The sequence below is a fragment of the Phaethon aethereus genome, assembly GCF_964289735.1.
Source record: "Phaethon aethereus genome assembly, chromosome: 17".
NCBI lineage: Eukaryota > Metazoa > Chordata > Aves > Phaethontiformes > Phaethontidae > Phaethon > Phaethon aethereus.
In genome coordinates, this window is record NC_138593.1 from 6,878,122 (window position 1) to 6,897,342 (window position 19,221).

General features: G+C 45.4%; 1 protein-coding gene across 2 annotated transcripts in view; it reads left to right on the top strand.

Annotated features, from left to right (window-relative positions):
* The window catches only part of ULK1 (unc-51 like autophagy activating kinase 1), a gene marked incomplete at its 5' end in the record, with an annotated part of 80,857 nt that overhangs the window by 54,474 nt on the left and 7,162 nt on the right, over positions 1-19,221 (top strand). The window contains 12 exons of one of the 2 annotated variants that reach the window (XM_082007582.1): positions 1,104-1,266; positions 2,569-2,629; positions 2,949-3,038; positions 7,100-7,225; positions 10,827-10,978; positions 11,118-11,240; positions 11,768-11,851; positions 12,418-12,680; positions 13,318-13,502; positions 14,296-14,411; positions 15,001-15,144; positions 17,705-17,892. In XM_082007582.1, the coding sequence (XP_081863708.1) occupies positions 1,104-1,266; positions 2,569-2,629; positions 2,949-3,038; positions 7,100-7,225; positions 10,827-10,978; positions 11,118-11,240; positions 11,768-11,851; positions 12,418-12,680; positions 13,318-13,502; positions 14,296-14,411; positions 15,001-15,144; positions 17,705-17,892 (1,695 nt within the window). The remainder of the gene's footprint in view (positions 1-1,103; positions 1,267-2,568; positions 2,630-2,948; positions 3,039-7,099; positions 7,226-10,826; positions 10,979-11,117; positions 11,241-11,767; positions 11,852-12,417; positions 12,681-13,317; positions 13,503-14,295; positions 14,412-15,000; positions 15,145-17,704; positions 17,893-19,221) is intronic. The other variant, XM_082007583.1, reaches the window with a different exon arrangement.

Here is a 19,221-nt window from a genome sequence, read left to right on the forward strand (position 1 = left end):
TCTCTCCCCTGAGCTTTCCTGGTTTGGGAAGCTCAGGGATGGTACAGGCTCATAGCCAGACCAGGAGGGGGTCCTGTACTAGAAGTGTACTGCACTGGTCCTGCTCTGCATTTTGAAGTTTTGCTGATGGAGGTGTGCTGGTTCAGCATGTGAAAAATGCCATGTCTGCAGAGCAGAGCTAGCAGATTGGGTGGAAAAGAGAATCTTTGACAGCTGGAAGATTCCTTCTGCTTGTATGCACTGCATGTACACTGAGAGAGTCGCCACTGGTACAGCAGGAGAGTCTCAGGAGGGTGAAGAAGGTCTTAGTAGGGCCCAAGTGAAAGCTGATTGAAGTCTTTCTCAGCCTAAAAATGCATTAGGATAAAGACTGTGATCTGCTCTGTGGGCAGTTCAGCTGTCTTAAAGCTTTCTTAAACCACCCAGCCTCTTCCATCTGTCTGCAAAACATGAGCATTGTGGGGCTGTTCACCATTTGGCTGAAGGAAGTGGAAAAATGGGACTTTTTAGGATCTGTCCTGCCTCTGATGGCTGTGAGGTGTTCATCTATTGAACGCTTAGGCTCCCTCATGCTTTTCTTTAACTCCTTATCAGCGCTACAGGAAAACAGGGTTGTCCTGAAAGTGCAGGGACACTTATGTGCACGTTCCTGAGTGCTGCTTACTGCAGAAGTACGAGTAGAGACCAGATGTTTAATGTTTAAGAACAAAACAAAAAAACCCATAATCCAAAAGAACAACCAAAGCTGCCTCTGAAAGCTCTTCTCTGTTTCACAGCCACACTAAATTGAGTTGGTAGAAAATGGGCAGTTGATCCAGAAAGCCTTAGCAGAGGGATGCAGTACCTCAAGTGAATTTTTCTTATCTGGGGAGCATCAGACATGCTGGTAGTATGCTTTGTGTAACAAAAGATGCACTGTTCTGTCATGGACATAAAAGGCTGTTCCTTTTCAGTAAACTAAACAGCTGCTTCTGGCAAACTATCAGCTCTGGTTTATCAGCCAAATGTTGTTTGTAGCCTTGTACAGCTCAGTTTAAAGGATCGAGCAGAATGATGAAGTAGCTGTGCTGAAGCCAGTGTTTGTTTTCTTCTTGAATTAGCAGTCCCTTGGAGAGATGCAGCAGCAGCTGCAGGAGAAGGCGCTGGCATCTCCTACCCAGGATTCCCCCGGCTTTCTGCATGGATCTAAGGACTCCGCCGGAAGCAGCAGTAAGAATTCGTCTTGTGACACAGATGACTTCGTGATGGTCCCAGCACAGTTCTCAAGTAAGCTGGTTTCTGGAAATGCAGTTGTTCTGAGCAGAGGGGGATGTGGATGTTAAGGATAGTTACTAGTAAGTCAAAAGAGTGGTTAAACCTGTTGGTTTTGACTGAATAACAGGAATGTTTTTGTTCTCAAAGTAGAAGAGACATCTGTCTCACTGGCTGGTTTCATAGGATATTTTATAATTACCTTCAAAGATAGGATTTGAGAGTAAGGATTATTTAGGGACCTCAGTAAGAGATTGAGCCTGGAAATCCAACTGGAAAAGAAGATAAGTAGGCTCACAGGGAAATGTCTTCCTCTCACAGAAGCCGGTCCCATGTCACCCTGTCTTCAGTTTCACTCAGCATCACAGCCTAAGACAGGATTTCAGCTAGCAAGCTAGATTTTGTACTTGAAAAAATCCCCGAGAAAAAATAAAAGGTGTTGGATTTTTCTTCAAACATCTCAAATTTCATTTTATTAATTTCATTCAAATTTAGAATTTCGTTTCATTCATTTCATATATGTGTTTATACTTAGACATGAATCAATTGAAAATATATATGTACATAGAGGCCAGGTCCCCAGTTCAGCCACATGCCTCAGTATGTCCATGCACAAGTCCTTACTTAACCAGCAGAAGGGTATTGTTCAACCTTGACCATGTGTCTGATGCTTTGCTGAGTTGGAACTTGAGTGATAAAGACTGCGATTCCTCCTTCCACAGTTGCACTATGTGTTTTGATACAGGAATTTGGAAGGGTAGAACTGGAACCTGTGAAAGGGCTCTGCTGTGCAATCCTTATGATAAGGAAGAGCTCAGTGTTGCTTGTATTTTTCCTGGAAACAGCGATGAGACCAGTATACACTTGTGCTACTCATATTTCCAATGTTCAGACATTTTGGCAAAGGCACAAACTCCCCTGTGTTGTGTATCCAGCTGCCAGCTCATTTGGCTGACCTGGGTTTTTTGCCTCTTAGGGCACGGATGTTTCGAAGTCCTACATGCAACATATAGCACAGGCTTTTTACAAAGGAGCTAATTGCTTGCACCAAGTGGGCATATACTTGTTGCCCCAAATGTTTCTGTCAGGTTTTTGCCCCCTTCCAAAAGGGCTGCCTTTCAGCCTAAGTTCTCTGAAACTTCAGGGTAAAAGGATCAGTATTATCCACATCAGCTTCAGCCCACAAGTGTTTGGCAAAATGATGACTTGGCAGGTCTTGTAGGAGCAGGAAATTCTACCCAAAATCTCAGTTGCTCTGAATATATAAGATTTTTTAAAAAATTCTCTAATATTTTTCTGCATTTCTTTGTTCCTCAGGTGATTTAACTGCTGAGGCTGCAGGAGGGAAACCAATCCAAGACAGTCTGATGTACAGCGGGTAAGAGCGCTAAGAACTAAAATTGCGTAGCCACTGGAGCATACTGTGCATTAGGGACCTTTGGGTTCTGGAGGATGGGAGGGAAGATGTTGCTGAGTTAACTTTTGTTTCAGGCATGGCTGTCACCTGCCTGGTTCTGACCATTTTCAGTTTGACCATCAGCATGTGGCACCTGAATACCAGAGTGTACGTGGGGCAGCATGGCAGTCCCCAGGGCTCTTACGACTGCACTCAGCAGCGGGTGCTGAGCTTTGTGGGGTGAGGAGGGCAGGGTTGGTTCCCAGGCTCTAACAGCTGGGTTCTTTCTGTCATTCTTTAGGAGTTCTCTGGTGACTTCAGCAGGCTTGGAAAGCCAGGGAAGGACACCATCTCCTTCACCCCCATACAGCAGTTCTCCTAGCCCATCCAGGTAAGAAAAACTGCTCAGTCATTACTATGCAACATTGATTAATTGAACACCCATTGACTTCCAGGAGGGAATTTTACAGATGTTGGTGTGCTGGGCAAGATCCACATCTCTCTTTTAATTAAAGGGTAACAAGAAATGCCAGGAGAAACTCCCCAGCCTCAGGCACTAATCAGTCCCAACTACAGAGCCTGTCTCTCTCTCTTCTGGCCCTCAGGAGGGGCTAGGAGAGAATGCAGTAGAGCTGGAATTAACTCTGTTCCCTGGGGAGCCAGGGATTATTCTAAAGCAGAAAGCAAATGTACTCCACTGGCACGTATGTGCCACTCATCCCCTCTGTGCTCGGCCTGTAGAGGCGGTGAGTATTCCAGCTAAAGACCCTTGCTTCTAAATTCATGCAGTGAATTAGAGCGCAACACTTCAACTACCATGGGCTTGAATTACTGGGCAAAGGATAAGAGGGCAAATGTGGAGGAGTGTTGCTCTTCCCCTTTTGCTGGGGATCTGGGCCTACTTAATTGTTTGTAGCTTGCTTGAAGCTCTGAACATCTCCTTGCACTATGTCTGCATAAAGTAATGCTGCTACCTGGGCCTTGTTTAGTAACAAGGGAGGCAGGAGTAGGAGTAACAAGTGCAAACAGGCGTGGTCATAGGTTCACTTCTAACCAAACCAGTTGCTATAAACTCAGCTTTAGCCTTTAGAAATGTCATAGGTGACAGCTGCCCACACACAACAGCACCAGCTGCCCAGCACCGCCACTGCCTCCAGACACGTTTATGTTCAGAAGATCACGTTAATGGTCTGTGGAAGGTGATCCCATTGACTCTAGAGCTTGAAGCTTTAGGGTACGTACTTAGCTTGCAGGGAGCTGGCAGCGTTGCTTCCCATCTCGTTCTTGCCTACTGGGGAAGCAGGGCAGCTTTCATCTTCTATTCTGTCAGTATGGCACCTGTTGGAGAAAGAGAGTTGAAGGTGACTTCACACTGGGAGATGGGTGACCCCAAAATCTTTCTTAAGGAGGCAGTGTAGTCCCAGGCTGTGTTGAACACACTTGTCACATGAACAGAGCCCAGAAAATGACAAAACATTGCCTCAAAGCATACAATTTTAAAGGAGAAGAATATAGCTCAAAGCCTTGCTGACGTGATCAGATTAATTGGCAAGCACGTACCAGAGTGTGGAGTTTAATTGCATGAGGCTTCTTATGCCATCGCCTGCTAAGCTTTTTAACAGCTTATTCCTTAACTGATTCCTCTGCATTCTGGGGATCAGTCTTTATTAAAGGATTTGGCCTTGTTTCTGGACAGCAGTGAGTGGAAATTCATAAAGGTTCACTACAAACACTGCCTACTATTCACTATTCACCACTGTCTTCACCAAACTGGCCTCCTCATATTCAACTGGATCACAACGTGGCAAGTCAATGCCAGTGGCTATCTGGCAGCGAGTTCTGCTCTCGCTGTCTTTTCTACTCATTCCCAGCAGCTTCTGTGGAGCAGATGCCAAACCCTCTAGTGCTACTTCCCACTTTTCTATCTGCTTTGAAGAAACACTGAAAAGTTACTTCCTACCCTGTCCAGGACTGGGAATAAGACATAAATAACGAAAGATTTGAGCCGTCACTCCAAATCCAGAGTGTAAAGCATGATCTTTGATCTGTCCCCTGAAAGTGCTTTGAACTGGTGCCACCCAGGTGTGTCCTTCACTGTAGATGTCATGAAGCCTGTTCGTTCAGCATTTGGCTTGGCTGGCACAGAGGACTCCTGGTTTTCTCTCCCTCTGTCTTTCCTCACTCACAAGCAGCAGTTCTCCCTTTCATATGTGGCTCTAGGGTAGCAAGCAACGCTGGATGCAGTCCAACTAGGACAGAAAGCAAAGGCTATTTCAGAGTGGCCAGCAGTGGGCTTTCCTCAGGATATCATGGTGCACTCTAGAGCAGCTCTCCTTGTTAACTAAGAGCATAAAGACTAGGCAGAATTAAAATACGCTGACAGTTGATCTTTTTTTTTTCTATTTATCTTTTTTTTTTAAACACTTCCATCTTGAAAATGCTCTAATAAGTCTAATGAAAGGTAATTCATTGAATGTATTCCACAGCAATGGTTTTAATACCATTTGCAAAGAGCTTTTAATTACTGCCAAGTAATTAAACTCCCTGCCCCTGCTTTATCTCTTGGTCTTTGCAAATCTATGGTCACTTGTATTCTTTAAGGCTTGAGGCCAATTAGCAGGTTTAGTATATGTCAGCTCACTTGGATGCTTTCTTTTGCAACTTGCAGCTTGTGAAGAAAGCTGCCTCCTGTAAGGACTTGATATAACTCTTGGGGCGAGGGAGGATCCTTTCACCCGAGAACTTCTTTTTCTCCAAAAGATTTTGACCACATGGAAAAGATAGCATTTGAAATGTACGTTGGAAGTCAGGGTAGGTACAAAGTTTGACGTTAACACTCAGATTCTTGGTTAAAGCTCCATTCACTTTATGTCTGTCTGACACCATGTCTTACACTGATGGAAGGCAGAGACACCAAAGCCTCACCTGTCCACTGAGCAATCAGAAACCTTGAATGCCTTTATTTTATTGCCTGTCAATGAAGAATCAAGGCTTCCATGCTGCCTTTTAGAGACAAACATCAGATTAAGAGTCTGTTCTCTTGCTAGAAGAAATATTTAAGAGCTCACAAGAAAGAATATTTAGAACTTAAAAATTAGCAGACAAATGGATAGAGGAACGAAGAAATCTGAATCACTTTTTGATCTTTCAGCTTTGATGAAAGTTTTTTTCCAGTTATTTTGTGATGGAGGAGTGTCTTCACATGCATAGTGTGGAGATCTGCAGACACATTCCTGCAGGTCAGCTTTGTTCGACACTGTCACTGTAAGCCACAGAGTACTACTGACCTTCCTTAAAAAATAAATTCCGGTAATGGGATGCTTTGAACTGCCAAATAAATCACAAACTCTTTTCCCCTGTGCACGCGTGTATGTTCTTGCTGAATTAAATATCTCCTTTCATCTTACGTAAAAGAGTTCCACTCAGTGTTAGACCTGAAGAAGTGATGCTTCCTGCTTTGCAGGGGCAGACCCAGGCATGTGTCCTCGACTGACAACAAGGAAGACTGCAGAAACCTTCATTACCAACAAGATCTTTCTGTAATTGTGCAACATCTCTGCAATTGGTGTTGGCAGTTGTAAACAGCATTGCCATGGCAATTAATCCTAGAATTCTGGAACCTTTGGGAAAGCACTTTAGGCAGCTGCTTAGTTAAATGTGGTGTTTGCGTGGTTTTTGTATAGCGTGGTTTGTGTATAGCGTGGTGTACAGGCTAAGAGTAACAGGGGAAGCTGTCACCCGGGGAGTAGATAGCAGGCGTGAGCTGATTAACCTGCTTGGATGGAACTAGAGAGAAGTCTGAATTTTGCAGAATGGGCCTGTCCCATTATGTGTGTGTGATATTCTAGCTGACCTTGATGGGTAAATAGATACCAGCTTCTGTCTCCAAAATTTATTCTTTCCCAAGTCACCTTCTCCAAACTGTAGTTAACTTGCAGATACTTTGATAGGCACCACAAGTTTGTATTCTCTTCGTGGCGTGCTGAGACTTTGATGGTGATGCCATTGCTGCAGCAGAGCCTCTGCATGAATTGCAAGTAGCTCTTGGCAGCAAAAATCTTTGCTGGTGTCCATTGTGAGCCACAAATGTTGAGCCCCTGTTCAGTGATGTGCTCTTTGGCTGTGGATCTGAGCTGTTGGAAACTAGGCCAGTTGTGGCCTGAAATAGCAGGGCTCCAATTTTCCTGGAGGGAGTGGTGCGCTTGGGTGTATGTTTTAACTCCAGTCTGTGGGTGGGAATCGTGCTGGAAGAAAGGTGCCTGTTTACAGGAGGTGTGTGGTGCCACTTCCCTTTGATACGACTTTGAACCACCTCCCAGTATAAACCCACGAGCTGAGAGCAGCCGACCCGACTCTCTGTGTACAGTTGCTTTATGAAGATAAAACCTCCAATTACCTGGTTGAAGGCCCACCCCTTACAAGAGGCTTTCTTTGTGTGTCTCCTTCCAACAGCCGGACAGGTCAGTTTTCTAGCAGCAAGTACGGACACTCGGTGCCCATTCCAGTCCCAACGCAAATTCATAACTACCGGCGGATTGAGCAGAACCTGCAGTCTCCCAATCAATACGCCTCTCCACGGTAAGCACTGGGGCTGGGAGACGGGGGTAACGACAGCGCAGGGGTCTTGTATTACAGCTTGAGGATTGTAAAACAAACTGCTTTACAGTTTGTTTTCCATACCTCTAAAAATTGCCCTGTGTGATGGGCTCTCCCCCTTGCTCTAGGGAGCCAGTGTGATGTGTGTTACGTGGTAACATAGTTTTGGGGTATTTTTTGTAGTGGTGTTGAGATTTATTTGTTACCACGTACTGTAAATTTTGATTGGGTGCATGTATGTGAGACAGCTCCTGCCAACTCTCAGTGCAGACTGAGCCCCTTTGAGTCTGACAGCTTTTCCCATGTCAGCTATGGCTTGGGTGTCCAAGCAGAGAGAATCTTCCATCTGGCAGATGCCTTCATAAAAGGAAAAAGTTGAGATAAACAACTAAAATGGATGGGGCTGCAAAACTTACCTGACTTTACCTTAATTGGTTCCTGTAGCTAGTCACACCATAGATGATGTGTCTTACACAAGTTGCATATTAATGTGGTTATGCAGCCAGGACTGATTAAGTCATGAGCAATTTATGCCTATGAGGCAGAGCACATTTTCTGAAGGCTGTCAGAAAGATCTGGATGCCAACCTTCAGCCGTACAGCTGACCCTCTGAGTTCAGTGGTAATGCCTTGTACATCCAAGACACACAGGGCTTCTATCTCTTCTCACGTATGATTTCTGGTTCTTGTTTGAAATCTGGGTTGACAGCAGCAGCCCAGGTTGTAGACTGGTTGGAAGGAGACTCATACAGGATCTTAAAGAGTTTGTACAGCAGGGCCATTCAAACAGAAGTGTCTATGAGGTGTCATGTCTTTTTTTGTGTGAGTTGCTTTGGTATCTGGGTTAGTTAAAGTTTAGATTTCAGAAGTACGGTAATACCTATGTCAGCCTAAGTTTGGTCTTCAGCCAGCCTAATTCATGATAAGGCTTATTCAAAGTGAACCCAGAAGTAGAGACACAATATGCTGATATCAATCAGGGATCAGCAGAGAGATTGTTTTGCGACAGTGTTACTTTAATACTGTTTTATGTTCACTTCTTTGAGTGTGTGGCAGGTTTTGCCTGCTTCCTACGTGCCTGGTATTTTTACAGCAAAACTTGTGGACCCTCTTATTGTTGGAACTCACAAAAGAGTCTTGGTTATCCATGTGACGTCTAAAGTGAGAGCTCTGGAGAAGATGCACCCAGGCACACTGTGCATAGCCCAGACCTGGTGACAGGCTGCTGAGTTCAGGTTCACAGCCTGCAGCTACCAGTCAGGGATCAAATTGTCATGTTTTGCTCCTTTTAGTCAGCACTGTGTAATGATGAGATTAGCATCATCCCTGCAGAGGAACTCGAGGAATGGACGCAATCAGATGATTCACGCTCTGCTTTTAGCATCTTCTCAAAATCTCTGGCGTCATGGGTTTTTTTCTGCCTCAGGAAGCCATATTTATCTCTCGCCATCACTTCCTCTAATCAGCAAATTCAGTAGACACCCTTCAGGAATGGAAGGAGAAATCTTCATCAAGCATTTAGTATGTGATTCCACTTTTCCATCAGGTGTATCAAATAGGCCATTACAGCCAAGTGCCTCGTCACGTTTGCCAAGTCATTTGACTACAAACCTTGAAAAGTTGACCACTGTCATCTGACTGGCTGGTGTATGCCTGTGTAGCATAGCTTCTTTGTGGATAGATATATTGCTTGTTGAGATGGTAATTATGTGTGTGTACTTTTGGCCACATCACCTGTCCTGCTCATCTGCTTGCTTGCTTACTTATCCCATGTCTTGTAGGGTGGCTTTTGACATTGCACATCTTTCAGCAGTGGTTGTCAGCTGGTGTTGTTTTCTGCAAGTTCCTGATAGATAATATTCAGCCTTCTGGATGGCTCATATTCTGGAGAACTGAAAACATAGGGGAGCAACACTTTCTGCCACTGAATGTCTAGGTATCTTTTCACCTTGCCAGGTGTCCATTTCCTTGTTGCATATGGCACTTGATGAGTGTTAGGCTTCTGAATCTGGAGCAACCTGAGGATGCTGAGGTTGCTGAGGTAATTTTTCGGTTAAGATTTTAAAGAATTTCCTCTTTCTCCAAGCATGTGAATATAGCGCAGATTCATTTGGCTGAGAAACGTAGTAATACATTGACAGTGTGGAGGGGCGGTGGATCAAATTCTTTATATCTCAACTACTGAAATAGATATGTTGTTTGGGGTTTTTTTTGTTTAGGTTATTATTTCTTTTATTTACTTATTTACTAATTTTCTGAACTGTGGCATAAAGTAAAAGATATATCTAGTAGTGTTATTGAGTAGATGTACTGATGCTTCATTAGGATGACTTTGCCATTCCTGGGTAATGTAGCTAGCTGATCTAGCTAGTCCTGCCAGCACTGCTGAAACCCATATGCCTTTGTTCCTCCTGTTCAGTTACGTATGGACAGCTTAATGCAGCATCAGTGGGAGAGACAGCGGGATGCCTTGGTGATAGCATCTTTCAGTGGCTTGAGCACAGAGGTTTTTTTCAGCATATTCATTGATTCCTGTCCAGAAAACCACCCACTGGCTGCGACTAATGTTCTTTTCACAAGGGGAAAGATGTTTCCAAACTGACAGTAGAATGAAGGGTTTGATGATAAGACTGTTTTCTCATATAGAGGAGTGTAATGGGAATCTTGGTGAAGGAGCCTGCAGAGTCAGAATGGCATTTCAGTAGAGTTTAGGTTGTGTGTTCTTAATGGTGAAAACGTTAAAATATTGAGAAATAATTAATTAATATACAATAATCCCGTCTCTTTCCAGAGTGATGGTGTGGCTATACTCACTTTCCCCCTAGTCTAGTTTCCTCTTTTGTTTTATTTTAGCAGCTGGGTAATACTTGAGGTTCCTGCATGGTGGGCGGTACAAATTCATTTTAATTCCCTAAGGTGAGGCTTCACAAGGAGTTAAAGGAGTTTGGAGACCAGGCAATTCTGACTATCCAGCCCAAAGAGAAATTCCTTTGGGTAGTACTGAACTGTTTCAGATTTGACAGCCACACACTGCTCTGTTTTGCTCTGTAGCTTCTGATTTGAGTCAAAGCTGTGTTGCAGAGCAGTGCCTTTGGCACAGCTTATGTCTACATCATACAACCTGCACTCACGGAGCTTTCTACATACATGGCTGCTCTGACAAAAGCGCGAGTGGCTCAGTACAAGAGGGACGCTTGAGTAAAGCCCTCTCGGGGCGTTCTGAAGACACTGCCTAAAATAAACACCTTGGACATGGCAAGATACAAAACTCTTGTCTTGTTCAGCATTGATGTAGATACCCGAAAGTATCTAAAAGTGACTTCTGAAAAATGACAGGCTTTCCTGCTTACAGCTAAGCTAATATTGTTCTTTCTTTTTAGATTGAAACTCTTGAGAACAAGCGTTATCATCTTAATCTGTATTGGTGTAGTCCTAGAACAGTGGGATTTTGATCCAGGATAAACCATCATGAACCTCTTGTTCTGTGGAAGTAGCTGAGAGGGGGTGTGTCTGGTAATACTGTTCTGTTTACTCTTCTGCACTGGCATCTGGATAACATGTGTGCTGCTATTGTTTCCTATAAGGTCTGGTACAGTCCGGAGGTCTAGCAGTACAAGTCCTCTTGGTTTTCCTAAAACGGGTGCTTCCCCTCCTTATCCTGGAGAGCATGGATCTGTGCCCAGCTCTAGAAAGCTCTCCTTTGGCGGTGCCAAGCCGTTTATGCCATCACCACAAGGTAAGATGTCAACTGGCATGTTGCTGCCCTAATAAAATCACGTGCCTCTTTACAGGAAAGAGGGAGATTATGGCCAGCTGTAGCTGCCAGGTAATAGGGAATTCAGATTGTTGTATTCTCCCATGGCTCTCCTCAATAGATTATTTGGCAAATGTTTTGTCCTCAGTAAAATGGAGAGGAAAATACCTATTAGCCCCAGGAGAAGCAAGCTTTGTTTTGGTGTCTGCATCAAACATTTTGTTGCCCTCTGAAAAGGACTTCTGTAATGAAGAAGAGAAAAAATGTAAGCCAGTTGTCAGAACAAAATTCTGACCAGCTTTGGAACTGCTTGAACTTCACTGTTCAAACTGAAAAGTAGCTGTCTGAATAACTGGTAGCCTGATCCAGATGCTGACAAGCAATTCAAGTGGAAAAAGGATAAGAAAAACACCAGTGTGCAACCGATGCAATTTGCTGTTTTCTATAAAAGACAGACTCTGATGTAACTAGCTATTCTATATCCCTAGTGTCTCTGATCCTGTATTTATTAGTCTCTGCTGGTGGGGAAATGCAGAATATTCATATTCTATCCCTCTGAATTAATATCACGGCAAAGTCAAACTAAAACTGGCTAAACTAATACCAGACAGCTTTTTTTTTCCTCCTTTTACAGGGTTGTTGATCTTTTCACTACACAGCTGCAAAGATGGGAGAAAAAACTAGCATCTTTCCGTAAAACAAATGATGCATAGTGTTGTTGCCTATGGAAACTTAATACTGAATAAACTTTTTTATTGTGTTCCCTCAAAGTTGGAACAATCCCAGAGCAGCCCAGGCAGAGTGTTATCCCCTCTTCCCTCGGAGCAGAAGTGAGAAGCCGGATTCCTGTTGCTGGTGCGTTGATCCTTACCTTCCTTTGTTATTCCTATGGATAAGGCCAGAACCATAGCCTCAGGGCATTCAAGGTTGGGTATGGTCCTTCAGCAGCTTCTGTATGCTGGTAGGAGTCGGGATTGATCCGTTCACGTCCCATCAGCCAGCCTCCTCCAGTCCTGATGGATCCTGTGTCACAGAAACTCAGATTTGTGACTTGGAAGTCAACAGGCTGACTGAAGGAAAAGCATCTCAAAGCCCCCAATTCCCCCTCTGCCAAAGGGCCCGCTTGATGTGTAATTTCCTTGCTGCTGAACTGCGACAGTCAGGGCCCCTTGCTCTGTAAGGGCTGCAATGAAGGAAAGCAGCAACACATTTATGTTCTTATTGTGCCTGTCTCTTCCTCCTGTGGAGTCAAAACCCAATCAGGCCTAACAGATTGTGGCACTAATCAGAGTGCCAGCCTTAGCCACCCACTCGAAAGTTTTGATCTGTAGATGTTTTAGCAATGGATCCTGGGATCAGGCTGGCTTTTTGGGTTAGAACCAGAGAATTACGTGGTTTGTTGCTGTGTTTGGGCACTCCAGGTTCCTCAGCGCCTGAACATTCTCCTCGAGGGATGGGCTCCCGGCTCCACAGTGCTCCCAACCTGTCAGATTTGCATTCCTGCAGGCAGAAGATAACCAAGCAGCACTCTGATCCTCTTGTTGCTCACTTCGGTCATAACCCAGTCAGCCAGCCTCTGCAGATTCATGGCTTGCAGCACTGCCGGCAGCTCAGATCCTCACCAAAGCTGTCCGAGTTCATGCAGAGAAGCCCTTTGCCAACTATAATGGGCTCCCCTACAAAGGTATGTCAAGGAGCCTGCTTTTGGGTTTCTCACAGCTTGATCTTTTGGGTTCTTTTGGGGTGAACTGCTGGATGATCAGAGAACTCTGGCCTGGATTTATCACCACTTCTTCGCTTTTCTTTAAGGGCTGCTTAGTGATCTGTGTGAAATGGGGTAGTGTCCTAGTTCTTAGTGGACAGATCTCACTTGGCCTCAGCGTTTGCCATCTGAGCGGAGTCCAGGGTTTTAAACAGGCAATGGAAAGGAGCTGCCCAGATTCGGCAGAAGCGCACTAGTGAGCTGCGCTGCCTGGGCTGGTTTGCACACAGCGGCTCGGCGTGTGATACAAGTGTGTGTCCAGCAGGAATCCCCAGTGGAGACGGCAGACGGTTAAGCAGGTGGCAGCCCTGGTGTCTCATGCGTAGCTGGCACTGTGACAGCATTTTCTCTGCTTATGTTAGGCTGCTACAAATTTTCAGCAGAGTTTGTTGTCCTTTCATTTTATTAGCCTTTCTGGGATTGGGGGCAAGTAACTGCTTGGGTTGGGATTTCTAGCTCTTTATTTCAGGCAATTTAATTCTGATAAACAAATGGAGGGGGTAGGGGGAGCCTTCCTCCTTCATTTTGAAGACACATCTCTTTTTTCTGTTCTTATTAGGCTGTGTCCCCATTTGAGTTTCCCAAAACCCCAAGTTCCCAGAATCTCCTCACCCTCTTGGCCCATCAGGGGGTCATGATGACTCCGACACGGAACAAAACCTTGCCAGATCTGAAGGAGATGGGTCATTTCCACTGCCAGCAAACTGGCTTGGGATTGAGGCCTGTGGAAGAGATCAAGGGCAGGTGAGCTGTAGTCTGCTTTATACAGTGGTGCTTCATTCCCTGTTACGGGACGGATGGGGCAAATTTCAACCCCCAACTAACATTTAAGTTGTAATGCAGCATCTGCAATCATTCTGCAGTTTTCTGCTAGCACCCTTGGTTTACAAGCAGATATGATGCAGGTGTTTAAATTGTTCCTCTGCAGGGGCAGGCCATGGCCTAGATTTTATCAAATGAAAGATTGTCTGCAGTATGTCTCAGTATGTTTAGTGTCCAGGGTTTCATCAAGTGGGGACCAGGGGATTTTGTTCCTAGACCAGTCTCCCTGCAATTATGCAGATGCGTGCCTTGCTCTTTGTGGAGCCTGTACCTGTCGTGGATGAGAGGGTGTTGTGGGTGTTCCTTGTCTATGAAACAGTGAGCACCAATCTTCAGACCAGAGATCTGGTTGAAAGCCACGTGCTGACTGTCATGAGCACTGCAGGATACAAAGTCGCTCAGATGTATTAGAAACTCAGACGTTTCTAACATGCCTCTCTGCAGACTCAGATTTCTGCAGTGATCTGGAGGAGTCCTCTGTTACTAATTTCATATCTTCTGTCAAAGAAAAAATGTGTTAGAATAATGCTGCAGTCTACTTGGATTACTGCAGTTAGTCTTGGTAGTTGTTGAAAGAGTGGTTATTTCAGTTCCAGACTGTTTGCTGTGTAGTGTTAAGTGGTTGTGGACCAAGAATGGCACGAACTGGAGTGGAAGTTAGTTGAAACCTCATACCTGTTGACTTTCTGCATCATGTTGTATGTCCTCTTTTTAGATCTCTGAGCACAGGCAGGCTGACTGACCTCCTTCTGAAGGCAGCCTTTGGAGCACAGATCTCAGAAGCTGGCAGCAATGACAGCCTGAACAATGAGAAGCCAATGGAAATTGCAGGTAGGTGGGGAGGCCAGGCAGATCTGGCAGGATGTCCTGGGTTGGGGCGAACAGTTTGCCTGCATGCCTCCTACAAATGGGAGGCTGCTTTTCTGATGGCTTTTGGCAAAGGAAGCGACTGCCGTGTGTGAGGAGTGTAATGATGTTTGCTTTCTTTTGTGGAGCACTCGAAGGTCTGTGGGCTACGCGTGCTGTGTAATTGCTGGCTAGTGGTGTGATTTTTGTAGGCAGGGCTTCCTCTTTCGGCCCCTTCTGAATGTGATAATGTGTGGAAGTGGGGCCTTTCTGCCAGGCGGCTCAAACATGAATGGCTCCGCAAGGGTGGGTCTTCCTGGGCTTGCAGGCTGGGAAGCAAGGAGGGGAGAACAGCTGCAGCAATGCGTGACGCTGCCCAGGCTCGTGTCCTGCAGTCCAGGCCAGCCTGGCCCGGTCGTGTTCTCGGGGGATGCCTCCAAAGGCAGCGCTGGCCTGTGCTGGTAACCACTGTCTCCCGGGAGTCTGCAGGAACATAAAACCGCTGGGTGAGGCACACCATGCTCTGAGTAACTTTCCTGTAATGCCAGTCTGCACCTTTCAACTGTCTCCCCAGCTCCCTCAGGTGCTTATGGAGGGACCCTGCACTCTGGTGCCCGGGCTGGGGGCTCTGCCAGCCCATCCCCAGTGATTTTTACTGTCGGATCCCCTCCCAGTGGAACAACCCCCCCACAGACCACGAGGACCAGGATGTTTTCAGGTAAAGGGCTGATACCTACCTGCCTGTTCCAGTGGGAATGCCTGGGGGCAGAGCGATGTGTTGAATTCCGTGCTACTGAACACTGGTGGTGGCAGAGGGCTGCTCAGAGCACAGTCTGTAGAGCTCAGCTGGTCTAAATGCCTTTGAGGTTCTTTTGCTGGCTCCTGCCAACCGCAGTTATTGCTGATAACTGTTTGCACTGGCACAAGGGCAAATGCCATAGAGTGGTTTTCCAGTGCTGGAAGAGAGAGGCAAGCTATTCTTTTACTTCATTTCTCTCTGCTTCAGGAATAATGCTGCAGCTGTTCCTAGACCCATTGTTGCTGATAAGTCAACAAACGTAAAGACTGTGTTGTTCTGATTGTTTTCCCCGTGGCTTTTGGATGAGCTATAAAAGATGAGTGTGACCATCCGTGCCCAACAATTTCCGTGCACAAGTACTGTTAGGAAAGCACTGGGATGGCTCTGTATGCAACATTATTAGTGGTGTTACTTATGCTCTGAGCTGCTTAAGTAGGAAATGGGGAAATGCACTCCTGCTTGACAGATACTTCTTTGAAGACACCGATGCTCTGGCCTCATCAGTCAACAGTTGAGGCTGTGGTAATTGGCCCTTTTGGGATAGTGCGTCTGGGAGCTGGAGTCTATGTTCAGTTTAAGAAAATATTTGGACACTTTTATTTGCATTTTTGGCTTGTTTGGGTTCTCGTCTTGGCTGTTCCTCATCTGAATGTAGTCGATTCTGTTGTTCTTAATTACTGCAGGGAAGGTTTGCATGTAGCCATGAATAAGCTGCTTGACTGGGATGGGGGGACACATGGGCTCAGTTCCTGGGCATGGCTTGGATTTCCATCATAACTAAAACCACTCACATCCTTAATTGTCTGGAAAGTTGGGACCGTAATCCTGTTTTTGTCTTTTCTGTTTAGAGGTTAAGCTCTGTAGGGCAGAGGCTCTTGCAAAGTATCTGACGGGCCTGTAGCACAATGGGGTTACTATCCCGGCTACAGCCTCTTGCGACTACTGAAACGTTACAAAAAGATAATTCAGACTTCCTGTATTGCTTTTGTGGGGATAATAGCAATTTGTAAGCAGATCCAAGCACCAGTTTTTAGTGGTTTGATATTTGGATGCTTAAGTGTCTGCTGAACAGTCAAGATCTCAGATGGGATGCCTGGAAGAGAAGGCTGTTGAGTAGTGAACAAACAACACAAACACAGCGTTAGGTCAAGGTGGTCAAAGTAATGCTGCTTGACAAGCTTCGTTTATTAGGTCTGTGCAGTAACTCCTTATGTTACAGTTAATGCACAAAGTTCATGGTGAAAAGGGGAGCTTTGAAAGCTGAAACTGTGCACCCCTAGTGCTTGGACAAGCCATGAGTAAGATCACATGACAGATGAAAAGGCAGAGCCTTTTAGTGAGTCATCATAACAATTTCTGCAAACAGCCTCTTGGAATTACAGGGTAGCCAGAATGTGATATTGTTGATCCTTTCTTCTCTTGGAAAGATCTGGAAATACTCTGCCAGTCTTTGATGATCCACTTGGCTTTGAAGCATAGGTGCCAAGAGGGAGAGAGCTTTGAGAGGAGAGGAGACTGTGCCTCTCTGCAGATCAGTTGTGCATAATATTGCTGAACCATTTGCAGGCAGGGTAAGGCAGCAAATTAAATTCATGGGTAGAAGAGAAACATCCCTCTCCAAAGGATCAGTGACAGTGGAGAACATTGCCTGGGTAGAATTAGCAGTGTTGTAGCTGATACTGGCATCCCCCTGACAGACAGAATATATCCCTGTGTGGCACTGTGTTGGGATATGAAGCCCTGGAAGTGGTGAGTGTATTATGAATACTCTGAGACAGAAATTCCTTTTGAAGTGTCCGTCTTTTATATGCAATGTGTTCTTAGGGTTGATTCAGGGCAAAGACGATGGTGAGGGGATTGTCTGATGGACACCATACTTACATGGTCTCCCAAGTCCTGAGGTTAGGGTCTTGACTCAGCTGAAGTCACTCTCTGCCCAGCCTCCTGTTTGTAAAGAGTGGGAAGCAGAAGTGCAGGGCATGTAATGGAAAGCTCTCCTGGTTTGCATGCAAGTGGTTGATGTTTTAAAGCCATGATAAAAACCTCACTTACCAGAGGTGCTGGTTCAGTGATAGAGTAAAAGGTAGGGAAGCAGGGTTCAAACCATGCTGATGCACGATGGGGAAGTTGGCTATGGTGGTGTATGATAAAAATCAGCCCAAGATGTCATGTCAGGGTTCAGAAAGTGTTTGGAGAAAAAAAGAAAGAAAAAGTGCTTCTGAATTGTCTCCATAAATGACAGACATTCTAGAAGGTGTATTAAATCTGCTTGAGCTTGTAAACTGGTCTCTAAGAAGCTTATGTTGGGGAGTGTTTATTCTGGATCAAGAGTCCTTGCATCTTCCTCCGAAGTACCTGTTGCTGGCTCCTATCAGAGCCAGGATCCTGGATCCTACAGGATTGTCCCCTCTGCTGGGCAAGGAATACCTGGCCTACGATTAATATCTTCAGTAATTCCTTTGCCTATTTTTCTTCTCAGTGGGGTCTTCCAGCTCTCTCAGTTCTGGAGGCTCATTCACCGGCAGGCACTTGGCAGTGGGAACTGGTGGGGATGCTGTGGAAGGCCCCTCGAGTCTCCGGTACGCTTTTGCTGATCCGATCACTGCCAACCTGGAAGGTGCTGTTACATTTGAGGCACCAGAGTTGCCTGAAGAGACGCTCATGGAGGTGGGTATAACCCAGGGACTTGTTAGGGGCAAAGGATGGGAATAAAGTAAAGCAAATCCAGAGGTCAGATTACTCCATATTTGCAGCCAAGGGAGTTGCTTCCAAAGATGGAACAAACTGGTTTCAAGACAACCAGGCCACTGCAGTGCTCAGAAAGCCCAGAGCGTATTTAGCACAGTGACTTTTGAGCCTGCTGTTTAGTTTGAACCAAGCCTTGCTTTGAACCAAACAACAGCCCATGACAGGGGTTAAAATTCACCATTTCCGAAGCTGAAATTGCAGGTTGGAAATATCAGTTATCTAATCCATTCTGTATTAACAGTGTTATGAAGAAAACCTGTGTACTTGGGCCTTTTTCCTTTTAAAAGGCTCAACTTCAGTAATAGCTGATTTGAGAGCATGAATAGCTTAGTGTATCCAACGACTGCCTGCTGCATGCGCTTGGGGAGCCAGGCAGTGATATGGCTTCTGCTGAAAGGTCTGGAAAAAAGTAAACCTGAGACTTCTGTTACTGATGCGGGCAGGGGACACCATGTTCTGCATCAGGACAGCTGAACCAGATTGCGGAGCTGACGGGCTGCCAGGCTCCCCTTCTCTGCAGGCTGAAGACAGGCTGAAGCAGAGCAAGTGCTATTGTAGCTGAGATATATTTGAAATGTAGGTCAGGCTGCCCATTTGCAGTAGAGGTGGGAGGCAACTTCAGTCACGGTTTCAGCTCTGTTCGTGATGCCTCCTTGGGCTGTCTGGGACTGGGGAAGGCTCTTTGTAGCTGAATTTTGCTGGTGTTGCTAAAAAAACCCAGATACCTGCAGAGGTATGCATATATTGCTTTAAGGATGTGGGTTTGCTCTTCTACTTCAGATTTTATTTAGCGCTCTCTTTTTTTGTCAATTATGCATTGAATTGCATTTGTTTGCTTAATTACCTGCAGAGCCACAGGGCTAGGACTTTCAGTATTGATGTGATCGCAATAGTAGTGAGTAGGACTGAGCATCCTACCTCTGTGAGGTCCCAGGTATGGGGCACTGCCACCTGCCACCACTCCAGACGCTGGTCTGAAGAGAAGTGTCCTAAGGAAGTACCAGCTTGATCTTGTTAATACCACTCACTTCAGCTTCTCATATCTGTAAAGAGTCATTTGGATTCGGTCATCATTTCTGCTGAGCACAGTAATCCATTTGCATATCACAGAACCTTCCTGGCACCAAACCTTTACAGCATATTTTGAGACTCCTTTGTGCCCTGTGGAGTTGGCCAGGATGCAAACCTGGAAGATTTTCTGATTTCTGCAGATACTTCAGGGCATTGAAAACTTGCTATTTAAGCTCC